Raw genomic sequence first — 15,219 nt, 5'->3', positions numbered from 1 at the left:
ATAGGACTGTTCTGCCCCCAATAAGGGGTAATTATATCTTAGTTGGGATCAAGTACAGGTACTGTTTTATTATTACAGAGAAAAGGGAATCATTTAACCATTAAATAAACCCAATAGGACTGTTCTGCCCCAATAAGGGGTAATTATATCTTAGTTGGGATCAAGTACAGGTACTGTTTTATTATTACAGAGAAAAGGGAATCATTTAACCATGAAATAAACCCAATAGGGCTGTTCTGCCCCCAATAAGGGGTAATTATATCTTAGTTGGGATCAAGTACAGGTACTGTTTTATTATTACAGAGAAAAGGGAATCATTTAACCATGAAATAAACCCAATAGGGCTGTTCTGCCCCAATAAGGGGTAATTATATCTTAGTTGGGATCAAGTACAGGTACTGTTTTATTATTACAGAGAAAAGGGAATCATTTAACCATGAAATAAACCCAATAGGGCTGTTCTGCCCCAATAAGGGGTAATTATATCTTAGTTGGGATCAAGTACAGGTACTGTTTTATTATTACAGAGAAAAGGGAATCATTTAACCATTAAATAAACCCAATAGGGCTGTTCTGCCCCCAATAAGGGGTAATTATATCTTAGTTGGGATCAAGTACAGGTACTGTTTTATTATTACAGAGAAAAGGGAATCATTTAACCATGAAATAAACCCAATAGGGCTGTTCTGCCCCCAATAAGGGGTAATTATATCTTAGTTGGGATCAAGTACAGGTACTGTTTTATTATTACAGAGAAAAGGGGAATCATTTTTAAAAATGTGAATTATTTGATTAAAAAAGGCAAGTTGCAAGTTGCATGTGAAAAAAGTTTCTGTTTTTAATTTAATGATACATATTTCACGGTTGTGGACTAATTGTGTTTGTATATACAGAATAAAAATAAAAAAAAACAGCAGTTGAGTTTTGAGCAGAAAGTTGTTGCTGGCTGGGAGGGTGGGGCACAGCCCCTAATTCTGCACTGTCATACATATCTCCTGTATGGGCAGCCCGTTACTGAGAGCAGCTCAGCACATCCCTTTATCAGTCCCCTGCAGGTCTGAGCAGCAGCACCGGCTCCATGTCCTACTCCACCAACATGAGGTTCAGGCTCCCCGCTTTGGCCATCGGGCTGGAGATCCTTATTATTATTTTATTTGGAATATTCGTCAGATACGACACCCACAATCTGACTGATCCCCATAATAATTCCACCAGTGGATACAGCCAATTCCTCAGCCTGTATCCTCGTAAGTATCCCCTTTTATTCTATATTGAAATGCATGCGTGACAAAAATTCCTATTTTTTTAATTAATAGAAGAATTTATTTTTTTTAAATACAATATATATATATATACAAAATATTGTTCATTTTGCACTTTAGGATGCACTTGGGGAGTTGCAGTTTTAATTCCTCCTTTAGAATAATTCTCTAATTACTTGGGAATAATTGCAAACAAAATAAATAAAGTAAACCTCAAGGTAATTCTGCTTTAAAAACTTGTTTTATTCTTCAAAAACTTCAAAACAACAAATTACACAATTTGCAGTTTTTCTTGAATTTCATAATCTGCTACTGTTTTTCTTATTATCCGGGGGCTTCAACCATTTTGAAATATCACAAAATTATTAATATGCATGTCTATAAATATATATATATTGTAAATCAGAAAAACATTACTAATTATTATTATTTAATTAATATAATTTAATTAATAATTAATATCATTATTATTACTAAGGCTTTAGCCAAGTGTGAAATATTGCAAAATCATTAGTATACATGGCTGTAAAATTGGCAAAATAATAATAATAATAATTATTATTATTATTAGTAGTAGTAGTAGTATTTTTATTATCATTATTATTATTATTAGTAGTAGTAGTAGTAGTAGTTGCAGTATTTTTATTATCATTATTATTATTATTATTATTATTATTATTAGTAGTAGTAGTAGTAGTATTTTTATTATCATTATTATTATTAGTAGTAGTAGTATTTTTATTATCATTATTATTATTATTATTATTAGTATTAGTATTTTTATTATCATTATTATTATTATTATTATTATTATTATTATTATTAGTAGTAGTAGTAGTAGTAGTAGTAGTAGTAGTAGTAGTATTTTTATTATCATTATCATTATTATTATTATTATTAGTAGTAGTAGTAGTAGTAGTAGTAGTATTTTTATTATTATTATTATTATTATTATTATTATTATTATTAGTAGTAGTAGTAGTAGTAGTAGTAGTAGTAGTATTTTTATTATCATTATTATTATTAGTAGTAGTAGTAGTAGTATTTTTATTATTATCATTATTATTATTATTATTATTATTATTATTAGTAGTAGTAGTAGTAGTAGTAGTAGTATTTTTATTGTCATTGTTATTATTATTTTATTTTCATTAATTTTTTTAGCTTGTTTTAATCAGAAGGCAGTCACAAATAATAAATTACAAATTGTAAATAAGCTATTGTTATTATTTTATTACTACTACTACTACTACTGCTGCTGCTACTACTACTACTACTAATAATAATAATACCAGTTTGTTAATATTTATAAAAATGAATGTAGATATTAAATTCAATGTAAATATATTATTTAAGTATTGTAACTTGTTGATCCAGTGTTACTATGTTCTGTAACAGTTAGACGGTGCAACCATTAATATATATGACAGTTGCTTTCCAAGTACATTACTACTGCTTGATATGTGGCTGCCACACACACCCCCTGTGGTGAGCTCATAGCACACTATCATCTTGCTGGTGTTTGCACGAAGGTCTCAGCTTAACAGGCAGCTCAGGGCTGTAAATCATATCCCCCCCCCCCCCCCCCCCCCCCTGGGGCTGAGCTGGGGGCTGCTGGTTGGCAGTTGCAGACATTCAAGTTGTGCGCTCAGGGCCGGGAGTTGTTTGGAGAGAAGTTCCCATTAGCAAATAAATGAAGGGGATTTTCAGAGAAAGGAGCTCATTTGCTAACGGGGGATAAGTGCAAAGAAATTAATTAAATCCCACTTACAGTCTTAGTGCTCAGAACTAGGCTAGGAAGCATGCACTCTACAATTTGCCCCTGCTCGTATATAATGATGGCTCAAGTTGAATCTGCATCATTATGGCCATCACATGGGTGGGGCATCGGGATTCTTTTACCTGACTGCCAAGTGCACTCACATAACACCTGTTTATACCAATCTTAAATACTAACAGGAACTTGCATTTAACCAAAGCAAAATAAACAACATTTTGAGGGGGCAAGCCACCATTTCTTAAGACAGGGATCCCCAACCTTTTATAGCCATAAGCCACATTCATATGGAAAATGTGTAGGGGAGCAACACAAGCATGAAAAAGGTTCCTAGGGTTAGAAATATGAGCTTTAATTGGCTACTTAATAGCCCCTATGTGGACTGGCAGTGTACAGAGGCCTCTGTTTGGCATTATACTTGGTTTTTATGCAACCAAAACTTGCCTCCTTACCAGAAATTCAAAAATAAGCAGCTGCTTTGAGGCCACTGGGAGCAACATCCAAAGGGCAAGGACATGTTGCTCACGAGCAGCATATATAGGGTTCCCTTGATACTTAAAGTACTGGGCATTAGTGATGAGCGAATCTGTTCCATTTCGCTGAAAAATTAGCAAATTTTTCAAAAGATTCACGAAACGGCTAAAATGTTGTGCGTCAAAAAAATAAATTGTCGTCCGCGGCTATTCGTTCGTCGCACGGCTATTCTTTTGTTGCCCGCGGCTATTCTTTCATTGCGCGGCTATTCTTTTGTCGCCCACGGCTATTCTTTCATTGCGCGGCTATTCTTTTGTCGCCCACGGCTATTCTTTCGTCGCCCGCGGCTATTATTTTGTCGTGCGGTTATTATTTTGTTGCGCGTTGAATTTTTCTGCGGCAAATTTTTTAATCTGTTTTGCGAAACAATCCGCCAATAGCAAAATGCGGAAATTCGGCGTGAATCCTTTCCTGGTGAAACATTTCGCCCATCACTACTGGGCACTCCATCTAGCACCAACAGTAAATAATTGCTGTTTTGTAACTAAAGCTGACCGTATACCCCAGCTTTGGTCGGGCAGTATGGACCTCAGTGGTCATATTCTACAAGACCATCCTGCAATACTGTTTGATTGCCGTTGATCTCTCCAAGCTGAGAATTTAATCTGCCAATGTAAGTTAATGGGGATGAACAAATAGACCAACCATTTTTTCCCATGACTGTTTATAGCCACAAGCCTACTGATCGGTTGGACCCTTTTAGATTGACCACTGTGTGACCACCTTTAGATTGGTCTGAATAAACCTGCAAAGGTGGTCATACCTTAGAGTATCTGCTGGAGAGTCACCAAACGAGTGGCTTTTTCTATGATATGCCTACCCAAGGTAGGTGATATCAGGCTGATCCCATTGTTTGGCCCTATGGCCTATCAGGGGGCCCCTTACAGGGGCAGATAAGCAGCCAAATCAACCATGTATGGCCACCATTAGACCTGTGCAACAATGGGTAACGTACAGATAAAAAGTCCATAACTCATAGTGGGTCTCTTTCCACTGACAGTAATGGGAAGAGACATGCGTAGTCCGGGGGGGGGGGGGGGGGCAGTCCAAAAGCGCTCCAAGAATGTATAGGACAGCAAATAATTGTGTGTCCCAAGTCTTACCCTAATTGACCTCCTGTCAGGACTTTCAGTGGGGGGTGGGGGTCTAGGAGAAAGTACAGGCATTCTAACCCTACTGCTCCATTTTGTATTTTCCCCCATATCTAGTTTATTTGTGGGATCTATAGCAGTATGGTGCATAACACAAAGAATAATACAGTACAGTATATGTATTGGATACTTCAAGTCGTTGTTCACGTTGTACTTACTTAACCTTTATGATCCATTAGGATGAATATGGCAACAAAATAAGGAAATTGTATATTTGTTTTAGCGTCTGAAAATATACATTCTTACTTGTATAGTTGCTATTATTGAGATTGTATCTTCCCTTTCACCGTAAGAGCCTTCCCGGGTTGTGTTTAAACATCTCTGCGTATCAAAGGGCCGCTGTGTAGAACATGAGATGGAGCCGGGCTGATACCATTCACTGCCTCGCGCTCTCATATGTTCTCTCCCAGCTTTTCCAATTGTATTTGGAAGTATCCTGTTTATTCACTAGAGTATCCTGGTTTGAAACTCGTGGCGTAGGGTCAGCGAGGAAAAACTCTCCAGGGAAAACTTGGCAGGGGCTTCTGTTATTGTAGGGAGATTTCACTCACACTGGACTCTCCGGGTTGGAGATTATCAGGAATAGCTCATACTGTACAATTGTTTTCCTCTGCTCCTGATTTTATCTCTGCTGTGGGTCTGCTTTTGTTTTTAAAGATACCCAACCACCATCCCTGTCCTAAAGGATCAATGGCATGGTACAATCCTGAGTTATGACTTCTATCCCCCAATGTTCCTTTTAAACAACTCGAGCAGTTGGTCATTACTAGAAATAATCTGTTATTGCTGCTTAATACAGAAGGAAAGATAAAATCACTGGGGGGGGGGGGTTTAACCGCCCCCCCCCAAGTGATTCTAGTTGCTTAATCCCCACCCTGTGCTTCTTTGATTATCTCTGTACCATGCTTGCACCCAGCTTCTATAGGCACTGGGGTTGTGTGGGAAACTGGAACTAAATGCCAGGATGTTGCCCACAGGAAAAGAACCCTGGGCTGGTGCATCTTTTGATGAACCCCCTGGCTGATGAGCCCTGGCAGAAAGTAGAATGGGACCCCAAATACAAAAATGCCCCTAGCCTGCCCAAGCATGACCCTGATCCAAACATGCCAAATTATGCCAAAACTTTTTTTACAATCCACCCAAACCCCACCCATTCCCTGTCGAATCCCCCATTTGACCCACCAATTGCACCTTGCCATCTCAGGGTCCCCCTCTGCAGCAGTAGCTATAGTAACCCCTGTGGGGGGAGTGCTTCTAGTTGCTTAATTCCCACCATGGGCTTCTTTGATTATATCTGTATCATGCTTGCACCCAACTTCTATAGGCACTGGGGTTGTGTGGGAAAATGGAAATGCCAAAACTCTTCTTACAATCCACCCAAACCCCACCCATTCCCTATCAAACCCCCCTATTTAACCCACCAATTGCACCTTGCCATCTCAGGGTCCCCCTCTACAGCAGTAGCTATAGTACCCCCTGTAGCCCCTCAATGGCAACTCTGAGCTGCCCTTAAAGTTCTAAGAACAAATACTTTCTATACTCTTTACATTAGTTAATTCTGTAATATCAGATCAAGGCTCCATTAATTACTATAGATGAATACAGAAAGAATTGATAGAATCCTGACAGTGCTGGTGGTAGAGCTTAACAGGGGTTGCACCGCTGAAAGAAGACCCCAAAACAGGCAAATCCAGGGCTCCCCAGATGTGCAGCACAATTCTTACGGCTGTAAATAGGTTATTATGATATTATGCTATACCTCCTGGCTGTGCCGCGACTTGTTGCTTTTGTTGGGTCCCAGCCAGTGAGACTCATCCAACAAAGGAAATTACATTAGTTAAACGCTTAGCCTCAAAGAATAATATATACAACTCTCTCAGGCGATGTTATTCCTGCCTGGATTATATTGTGCCAAATCTGTAATAAATACTGAGCTACACAGTTATTCCTATTAGGCAGATAGTTTTTAAATTAAATCAAATGAGTCTTTACTCAATGTAAGTTTAAGGGTGAAGACACATGGAGCTACTTAGTAGCAGCTACACTAGACAATACTAAGAATTGCTTCTGCTAAAACACACTGAGACAATTATCAGTAAATGATCAGCATTGTCAATTTTGTAGCCATGACAAGTAGCTGATACTAGTAGCTCCGTGTGTCTTCACCCTAAGAGCACCATGGGGCACAAACGTGTGCTATTATTAATCATTAACTTAACTCAATACCTCAGAAAATGTAGCAGACAGTGCCGCCTCTAAATTTCTGCCGCCCTAGGCCCGGGCCTTTGTGGCCTCGCCACAAATCTGGGCCTGGTAGCAGATCAGCTGAACGGCAGTGGAGGAAGTCACAAACTGATCCTGACTTTATACACTTTCAGCTCTAGTGATATCTAGACAACCACATTGTCTTCTTTAATCTCCTCCCTATCCTCCAAACTACAGCAATTGTTTAACTCCCTACTGTGCCCCCTCCGCATTCTACACCTGTTACTGTAACTGCCCAAGACCTTGCTCATTTCTTAAGGACAGCATTTACCTTATAAGCATACCATTTGATGACAATCTCAAATTAACTCGCAGCTCACTCACATCCGCTCTACACTCTTTCAACCCTGCAACATTAGATGAAGTTAGAAAACTTCTAGCCTGCTTGAACCCCACAACCTGCTCCCTATACCCTGTACTTCTCACCTCCTTCACCCATTGTATGATACACTCAGCTCTACACTTACCCTCCTATTTAACCTCTCATTTTCTACTAGTACTTTTCCTCATTCCCATACTCAAAAAAACCCATCCCTTGATCCCAGCTCCCCGGCTAACTATCATCCAGTTCCCCCTCTTCTATTTGCATCCATACTGTTGGAAAGGTTTGTTTACAACTTCCTGGTCCAGCATCTCAGTCACAACTCCATTCTCGACCCCCGGCAGTCTGACTCCACCTCAGCAGAAACTGCTCTGACCAAAGTAACCAATGACCTTCTCCTGGCAAAGTCTAAAGGTCACTATTCCATTCTAATTATTCTAGACCTCTCCGCAGCCTTTGACACTGTTGACCACCCACTCCTCCTAGACATTCTGTACTCAGTTGGCATCCATGACACTGCTCTTTCTTTGTTGAAATCTTACCTTTCTGACCGTTCCTTTAAAGTTGTCTTCTCTAACTCTACCTCACTCCCTCTCTCTGTTCCTCAGGGCTCTGACTTAGGCCCCTGCTGTTCTCAATCTATACAACTTCTCTAGGAAAACATATTGAGTCATGTGGACTTCATTCCCACCTTAATACCAATGACAGCCAACTCTACCTGTCTACATCTAATCTCTCTACTTCTGTCCTTTCCATAGTTACTGACTGCCTGTCCGCCATCTCTTCCTTGACAACCAAAATTAATCTCTGATAAATATACCACGGTGAAAAGGATGTTCCTAATGGATTCCTTCCCCAGATGGTTTCTTATAAAAAGCATAGCCAGCAAATAGAGAGCCATCATTGTAACCAGCGGTCATGCTCTTGTCACAGCACCATCTTTCTAAACGGAATTCATTCATTATATTTCCTCCAACATCTTCCCCTGTCCCTCAGGTTTCACTCACACTCAGTCACCTGTCAATCAAGCACACAGGCACACTGCCTCGGAATTATCTTAGATTCCCATCTGTCTTTTATACCACACATCCAATCACTTGCCAAATCTTGTATTCACCTGCGCAACTAAAACACTTATCATTTCCCGCCTTGACTACTGTAACTTACTCTTTGTGGGAATCCCAACACATTGCCTTTCATAATTCCAATCTGTTTTAAATGCCGCTTCCAGACTCATTCATCTATCTCACCGTTCCACATCAGCCGCTCCCCTATATTTATCTCTCACTGGTTCCCAATCTCCACTAGGATCAAAATCAAATTACTAACACGTACATATAAGGCCCTTACTAATGAAGCCCCTCCTTATATCTCAGCTCTCATCCCAAAATACACTCCTTTACGGAATTTGCATTCTGCCTCTGACCTTCGCCTCTCTTCTCTTCTCCTCTCATCACTTCATCCCATTCCCGACTGCAAGTCTTCTCCATAGCTTCCCCCTTTCTCTGGAACATTCTGCCCCGACCCATCCATCTCCCCTTACTTCCAAACTTTCAAACACTCCTTAAAGACCCATCTGTTTAGGGAAACCTTGGGCAACTAATCTCCTTGTGGGCCATTGCCCTTAAACAGGATTGGACTGAAGGGTGTAGGGCCCACCGTGTCTGCCACCACAGCAACCAAGGAACCCCTGCTTTTGTCCCATACCTGCATTGGCAGCCTTTGCAGCAATACCATTCTACGAGGATGATATCAGGATATTAGGTATATTTCACTACTTGCACCACCTACTGGCAGAATGAAGAATAGTTTATAGATTTGTTTTATTGACGAAAAGCATAGTTTATGCTAAACACTATTTAGAAGGATTCGGTCTTGGTCTAGTTACTCCAGCTTAACTTAGACCTGACTGCACTGAATCACAAGTAGAGTGGAAATTGGGGAACAGGGGAAATAGGGGAATGCAGCCTATCACTGGGAGGCACTTGTCCCATAGGGCCCCGGCTTGGCAGCCTTGCATTCTCTAGCATTATGGAACAGCAGGGTAACTCAGTATTTTATATGCTTAGTCAGGTAAGCCTTGTTATCTCTTAGATTAGCGATACAGATGCCCCATATGCACTGTACAGGGACAATAACAACAAATGAGCTCATTACACACATACACACACACACACACACAATAGCACAGTATAAACAACATTAGACATATTAATAGCCCCAGAAGAAAAGGTATCCCAGGGAAGCTGTTGTTACTGTAGAATAATACAAGGCCACAGTAACTGGACTGTAGAGCAGGGTCCCATTGCGACTCTCTCTATTTCAGATGAAGCCCTTGCTGGAAGGGGCTGGAGGAAGATGATGTTGCTGAACTGTAGCTTTAGGTACTGAGACAGTAAAACAATGAAAGAAATGAATGCCAGTGGTTCTTGACCAAGAAGGAAAGGTTTATTAAGCAACAAAGGGACATTCTTTGTACAGATAATGATTGGGGTAATAGATTGAGCAACATTAAGGGAATTAATAGTTTATCCCACCACCCCCCAAGCATACTAGGTATTCAATGGGGCTCCAATGGAATGTATGCTACCCTGAACCCTCCAGCACTGATGTGCTTACTCTGTCTCTACTTTGGCTGTCTCTTCTGGGGAACACTACCTCACAGCTTCTCCTTGGTGGAGCACAAGACTTGCATACTAGCCCTGACTACCTTACATCCCTGTGTTGTACTTTACAGACTACTGTTTCTCCTTGGTGGAGCACAAGACTTGCATACTAGCCCTGACTACCTTACATCCCTGTGTTGTACTTTACAGACTACTGTTTCTCCTTGGTGGAGCACAAGACTTGCATACTAGCCCTGACTACCTTACATCCCTGTGTTGTACTTTACAGACTACTGTTTCTCCTTGGTGGAGCACAAGACTTGCATACTAGCCCTGACTACCTTACATCCCTGTGTTGTACTTTACAGACTACTGTTTCTCCTTGGTGGAGCACAAGACTTGCATACTAGCCCTGACTACCTTACATCCCTGTGTTGTACTTTACAGACTACTGTTTCTCTGACTTCATTAAGGAATGGTTACCTTAGGGTCTGACATCTTTTCCTCCCCTGATATTTTCCTGAATGCCACCTAAGACCCTCTGGCAGATCCAACTCCTGCTATGGTGCAGTCCAACAATATTCCCTCCCCTTTTAAAAACAAAGGAACCAGGAACTAGGAAACTACCATTGGACCAATGAGGAATACATCCTCCCCACAGACAAATACTTTCAAGGCAAAATTATAAATAGCATGGAAATACAAAGTTATGATGGATGTAAAAATGGTTTAATTTCTGGTGTCAGTATCTCTTTAAGGCCGGTTCCCTTTCCTGGGCACCTTGTTATTTATCTTGTTGTTTATAAAGAGCATGACGCCAGTTACAATGATGGCTCTCTATTTGCTGGCTATGCTTTCTATAGGAAACCATCTGGGGAAGGAATCCATTAGGAACATCCTTTTCACCATGGGGCATTTATCAGAAATTCACTTGGTTATTTATTTCTTCCCCTTATAAAAGATTTTCCCTTTTGGCATTATGGAAGGGAAATGCTTGCAATGTCTCTTTTGTGCTGCAGTTAAAGGGTCGTTCAGTAGGGCATTTATCCATAAGCAATGTCAGGTCTTCATATCTGATCTTACTAAGTAAATAGGGGCAGTAAATGAAGCCACAGTTTTGCCAGGATCTTTACCCTGTGCCCCGGCGCTACGGAAATGAACAGAGGCCTGATAAATCTCTGAGGTGGGAAGTTGGCCATTTCCTTATTTAATTATAAAGAACTTAAATATTAGGTTAGTAACATTAATGGTAGTAAGGGCACCTAAGGGCATATATATATATATAGAGAGAGAGAGAGTATTGTAATTAATATTCCATGCTAAAAAAAAAACTACGAGCAAAAGAATGGTGGTTTAAATAGAATCCAAATTCTCATTGTAGCATTTATAAATGTAATTTAGCCTTAAATAGGCAGTGAAATATCACAGTATGTTTATGTATGTCATTTGCAGTCAGTTCTATCCATACGTCCTTTTGTCAGAGAAGCATCTACGACTTGCCAAATCCAATATTAAGTTCTTATTTATGGTTTGTAAAGCCCCCCCAAACTTTGAAGGAAGCACACCAATAACAGGATTACCCATTGGCCATACCGCTAATGCTTCAACTAAGCTTGGGATTTACAGGTTGACTGTGTTTTCTAGAATGTGTCATTTTTGCTAGGGGGGGTGTCAATCTAGGCAGTTTATACTCAGATCATAGTCAGTGAATAAATGTAAGGTTATACACCTGGGATGTATCATAAATATGTCCTGAATGAGAGAAAACCTTGATTGAACAGGACCTGGGGGTACTTGTGGATGTAGCTAGCTCTACCATTCAGCAGCAGGAAAAGCCGACAAGATACTGTTCTGTATTAGTCCAATGGTACACTCTGAACCCCCCCATGGGAGTAATCATTGACTGGAATGGAATCCATAGTTCCGATTTGGCCTATTCCTATCGGTTCTTGCTTCCAAATAGCAGTTTAGAGAACAATGGCATTTTCTACTCAAGTGGAGAAAAGCCTTGAGCACTGTTAGCCTTAAAAATGGTTGGAATTACCAGGTGGAGCGCTGGTAAGGCCTCATCTGGAATACGTAGTGCAGTTTTGGTCTCAGTACTTAAGAACTTACACAAAGTCTTGAGAAGAGCAACTAAGTTGACTGAGGGTATGGAAAGTCTCAGTTATGAGGAGGGACCGGCCAAGCTGGAATTGTTTATACTGCACTTAACGCAGGGGATATGATGACTATGTACAGATATACTGTATGAAAGGACCATGCAATACATTCTCTGATGCACTAGTACCCAGGAGACCCTTCCAGAGAACATGAAGGCACCTTCTTGCCATTTTTATCTGCAGTTAGAGACGTGAAGTTGTGGAACTTTCTCCCTACTGAAGTTGTATTGGCAGATACTATACATTAGAAGGGGTTGAACAAGGGGTTTCATGACTTTTATTTTTTTAGTGAATTTACTCAGTTGAACCAAAATTGATCCAGGAACTGGTCTAAATGTCCACCTTGAGAAGAAGAGAAGAGAATATTTCTCCCTCTGAAGCAAACTGGAGATGTCTTCATATGAAGCCTTTTGCCTTCCTCTAGATTATATAAAATCAGATAGATTTCACTTGGGCAAAAGGTCAGACTTGATGGATGTGGATCTTTCTTTTTCAACCTCATCTGCTATGTAACTGTGTAACTGTGTTTAAGCTTGGAAATGGTAGATTTCACTCTATTCATAGGCAGGTAATCTCTTGGCAGTCTGTGCAGCGGTGGGAGTGAAGGATCTGTTCCAATTCTGAGTGTATCAGTTTCTCATCCGCATGGGGCTGTGCCAAGCAATGCTGATTTATGGGAAATAAATGGTTTATGCCCGAGCCGCGCTGAGTTATGTGTAATAAATGGTGCATTTTCCTACACACAGATTCTGTTCTGCCGTTGAGTTGTTTTCTAAGATAAGGGTTCCGCCCTACATTCCTGCAGCGATTATCTCCAGATTATGGGAAGACTACAGTTTGCATGGAAAAAACATTGTATAAAATAATGTAACCCCATGGCAAAGCCTAATCAAAGGGCATGGCCAGTTTCCTAAAATTAAAATACAACTATATCCCCAAACAATGTAGGTCTTTATAAAAAAATCTAAATAAAACCATTTTTTATATAAATATACTTTTGTAGTAGTATGTGCCATTGGGTAATCCTAAATAGGAAACTGCCATTTTAAGTACTAAGGGCCGCCCCCTGGGATCATAGGATTCACAGTGCACACAAACAAGCCAAGGCACACATACATGCTAGGCCTCATCAGCCAATGAATGGACAGAGTTCTGCCTTTTACTCCCACACTACTTCCTGTTACAGTTAGAGCGTTATCACTTCCTGTCAGCTGATCTCTGAGGGAGCACACAGCCCATAACTAAATGGCGGCTCAAGGGAAAAGCCATTGGCTCTTCACATGAACTAGTAAAAAATCGGTAGCTCACCCAGTAATTTGACTGGTCCAGGTGTAGAAACTTCGGCAAAAACAAAGGAATACTGCACTCACCAAGGAAATATAGTGGCTTGGGTGCAGCACCCCAAACCCATAGTTTAGGCCAGTGATCCCCAACCAGTGGCTCAAGGCAACATGTTGCTCCCCAACCCCTTGGATGTTGCTCTCAGTGCCCCCAAACCAGGGAGTTATTTTTGAATTCCTGACTTGGGGGCAAGTTTTGGTTGAATAAAAACAAGATTTCCTACCAAATAAAGCCCCTGTAAGCTGATAGGGTGCATAGAGGCCCCTAATAGCCAATCACAGCCCTTATTTGGCTCCTCCATGAACTTTTATGGTACTTGTGTTGCTCTCCAAGTCTTTTTACATTAGATTGTGGCTCACAAGTAAGAAAGGTTGGGGCCCCTGGCTTAGGGTATAGCGTGGAACCATACAGTGGACCCCTTGGTCCACTATAAAACTTGTAGAGGTCCAAAACAATGAAGTCCTGACATGTTTCGTATTCAAAAATATTTCTGTAGAGCACAATTCAGAATTTTCTTTTTCCTTTTCAGTATTTCAGGATGTCCATGTCATGATCTTCGTTGGGTTCGGTTTCCTGATGACGTTTCTGAAGAGATACGGGTTCAGCAGTGTTGGGATCAATATGCTCATCGCCGCCCTGGGGCTTCAGTGGGGAATTTTAATGCAAGGATTCTGGCACCTTCATGATGGGAAAATTGAAGTCGATATATTGAAGTGGGTTTGTGTTTGGTATGCTTTTGGAATTCTAAATGTAAACACTTTTTTTAATCTGTAAAAATAAATATCTAGACAGATCTAGAACATTAGTTTAATAAAGGGAAAATATATTCCATTTTCAGCATGTTTAATAGGTGAATGAAAACTCTTTGAACTTCCAGAAAGAATTATAAATGTATTCCTGATCTCATAGATTACAAGGAAACCATGATAGTCTATTTGTGTTGGCAAAAACCAGTTCCCCACCCCCTTAGGCTCACAGTGTAATGCAACCCCTTTCCACACCTTGTTTTATTGTGGAGTGATATTTTCTGGGACTTGTAGTCCTCCATAGTGGTTGGGACAAAAATTCTATTGAAAGCAGAGGGACGTCATATCCCAGAATGCATCACTTCATTATGGCACAAGGTGAAGAGAGGTTGGTACATTCTATGAGCCTAGGGAGGTGAGTAATTGGTCCCAAAGAGACAGACTAACTTGCCTTTCTCTCAGGGCCAGAACCAGTGTCAGACTGGCCAACCAGGATACCAGGAAAACTCCCAGTGGGCCCTCCTGGTCACCCAACTATTTGCCTTGTATGCCTACACCATTGCCATTCGTCAATTCTATATGAGAAGAAACAGAAGAAATGGAGGAAAGGATAGATAATAGTATGTAAAAAGAAGTAATTAAGAGAAGAAAGTGAACAGAGAAGGGCCTAAAGTCTAAGGTTTTCTGGTGGGCCCTTGGCACCCCAATCCGACACTGGCCGGAACTAGGGGTAGGCAGAAGAGGCACGTTCCTAGGGTGCAACATTCGGGGGGGGGGGGGGGGGCGCCAGCCACACACCTCTTTGCCTATCTCTAGTCCCGACCCTTCCACTCAAGGCGCCAACAGTCTATGTGAAACCTTACAACTGCCATATTTGCTGTAACTTTGCTTGGGGACCAGTCGTGGCATTTTGTTGGCAACCATTGTAGCAGTTGTTTTTACCCTCCAAAGGCTGTGTCTGACATGCATGGCAGGAATTGTTGGCCATATTGATGTCTACACAGACAGATCTATTTAACTCCCATAATACCTCTCATAAGGAATCAAAATTAT

General features: G+C 40.7%; 1 protein-coding gene across 1 annotated transcript in view; it reads left to right on the top strand.

Moving 5' to 3' along the window:
• The first annotated feature begins 1,010 nt into the window (after positions 1-1,010).
• rhag (Rh associated glycoprotein) overlaps positions 1,011-15,219 on the top strand; it is a 32,461-nt gene continuing 18,252 nt past the window's right edge. The window contains exons 1-2 of the mRNA XM_002933599.5: positions 1,011-1,247; positions 13,950-14,133. Of these exons, the coding sequence (XP_002933645.2) occupies positions 1,079-1,247; positions 13,950-14,133 (353 nt within the window). The 5' untranslated portion in view covers positions 1,011-1,078. The remainder of the gene's footprint in view (positions 1,248-13,949; positions 14,134-15,219) is intronic.

The sequence above is a fragment of the Xenopus tropicalis genome, chromosome 5, assembly GCF_000004195.4.
Source record: "Xenopus tropicalis strain Nigerian chromosome 5, UCB_Xtro_10.0, whole genome shotgun sequence".
NCBI classification, from domain to species: domain Eukaryota; kingdom Metazoa; phylum Chordata; class Amphibia; order Anura; family Pipidae; genus Xenopus; species Xenopus tropicalis.
The sequence above is the reverse complement of the archived record's forward strand: the minus strand, read 5'-3'. Positions and strand labels throughout refer to the sequence as shown.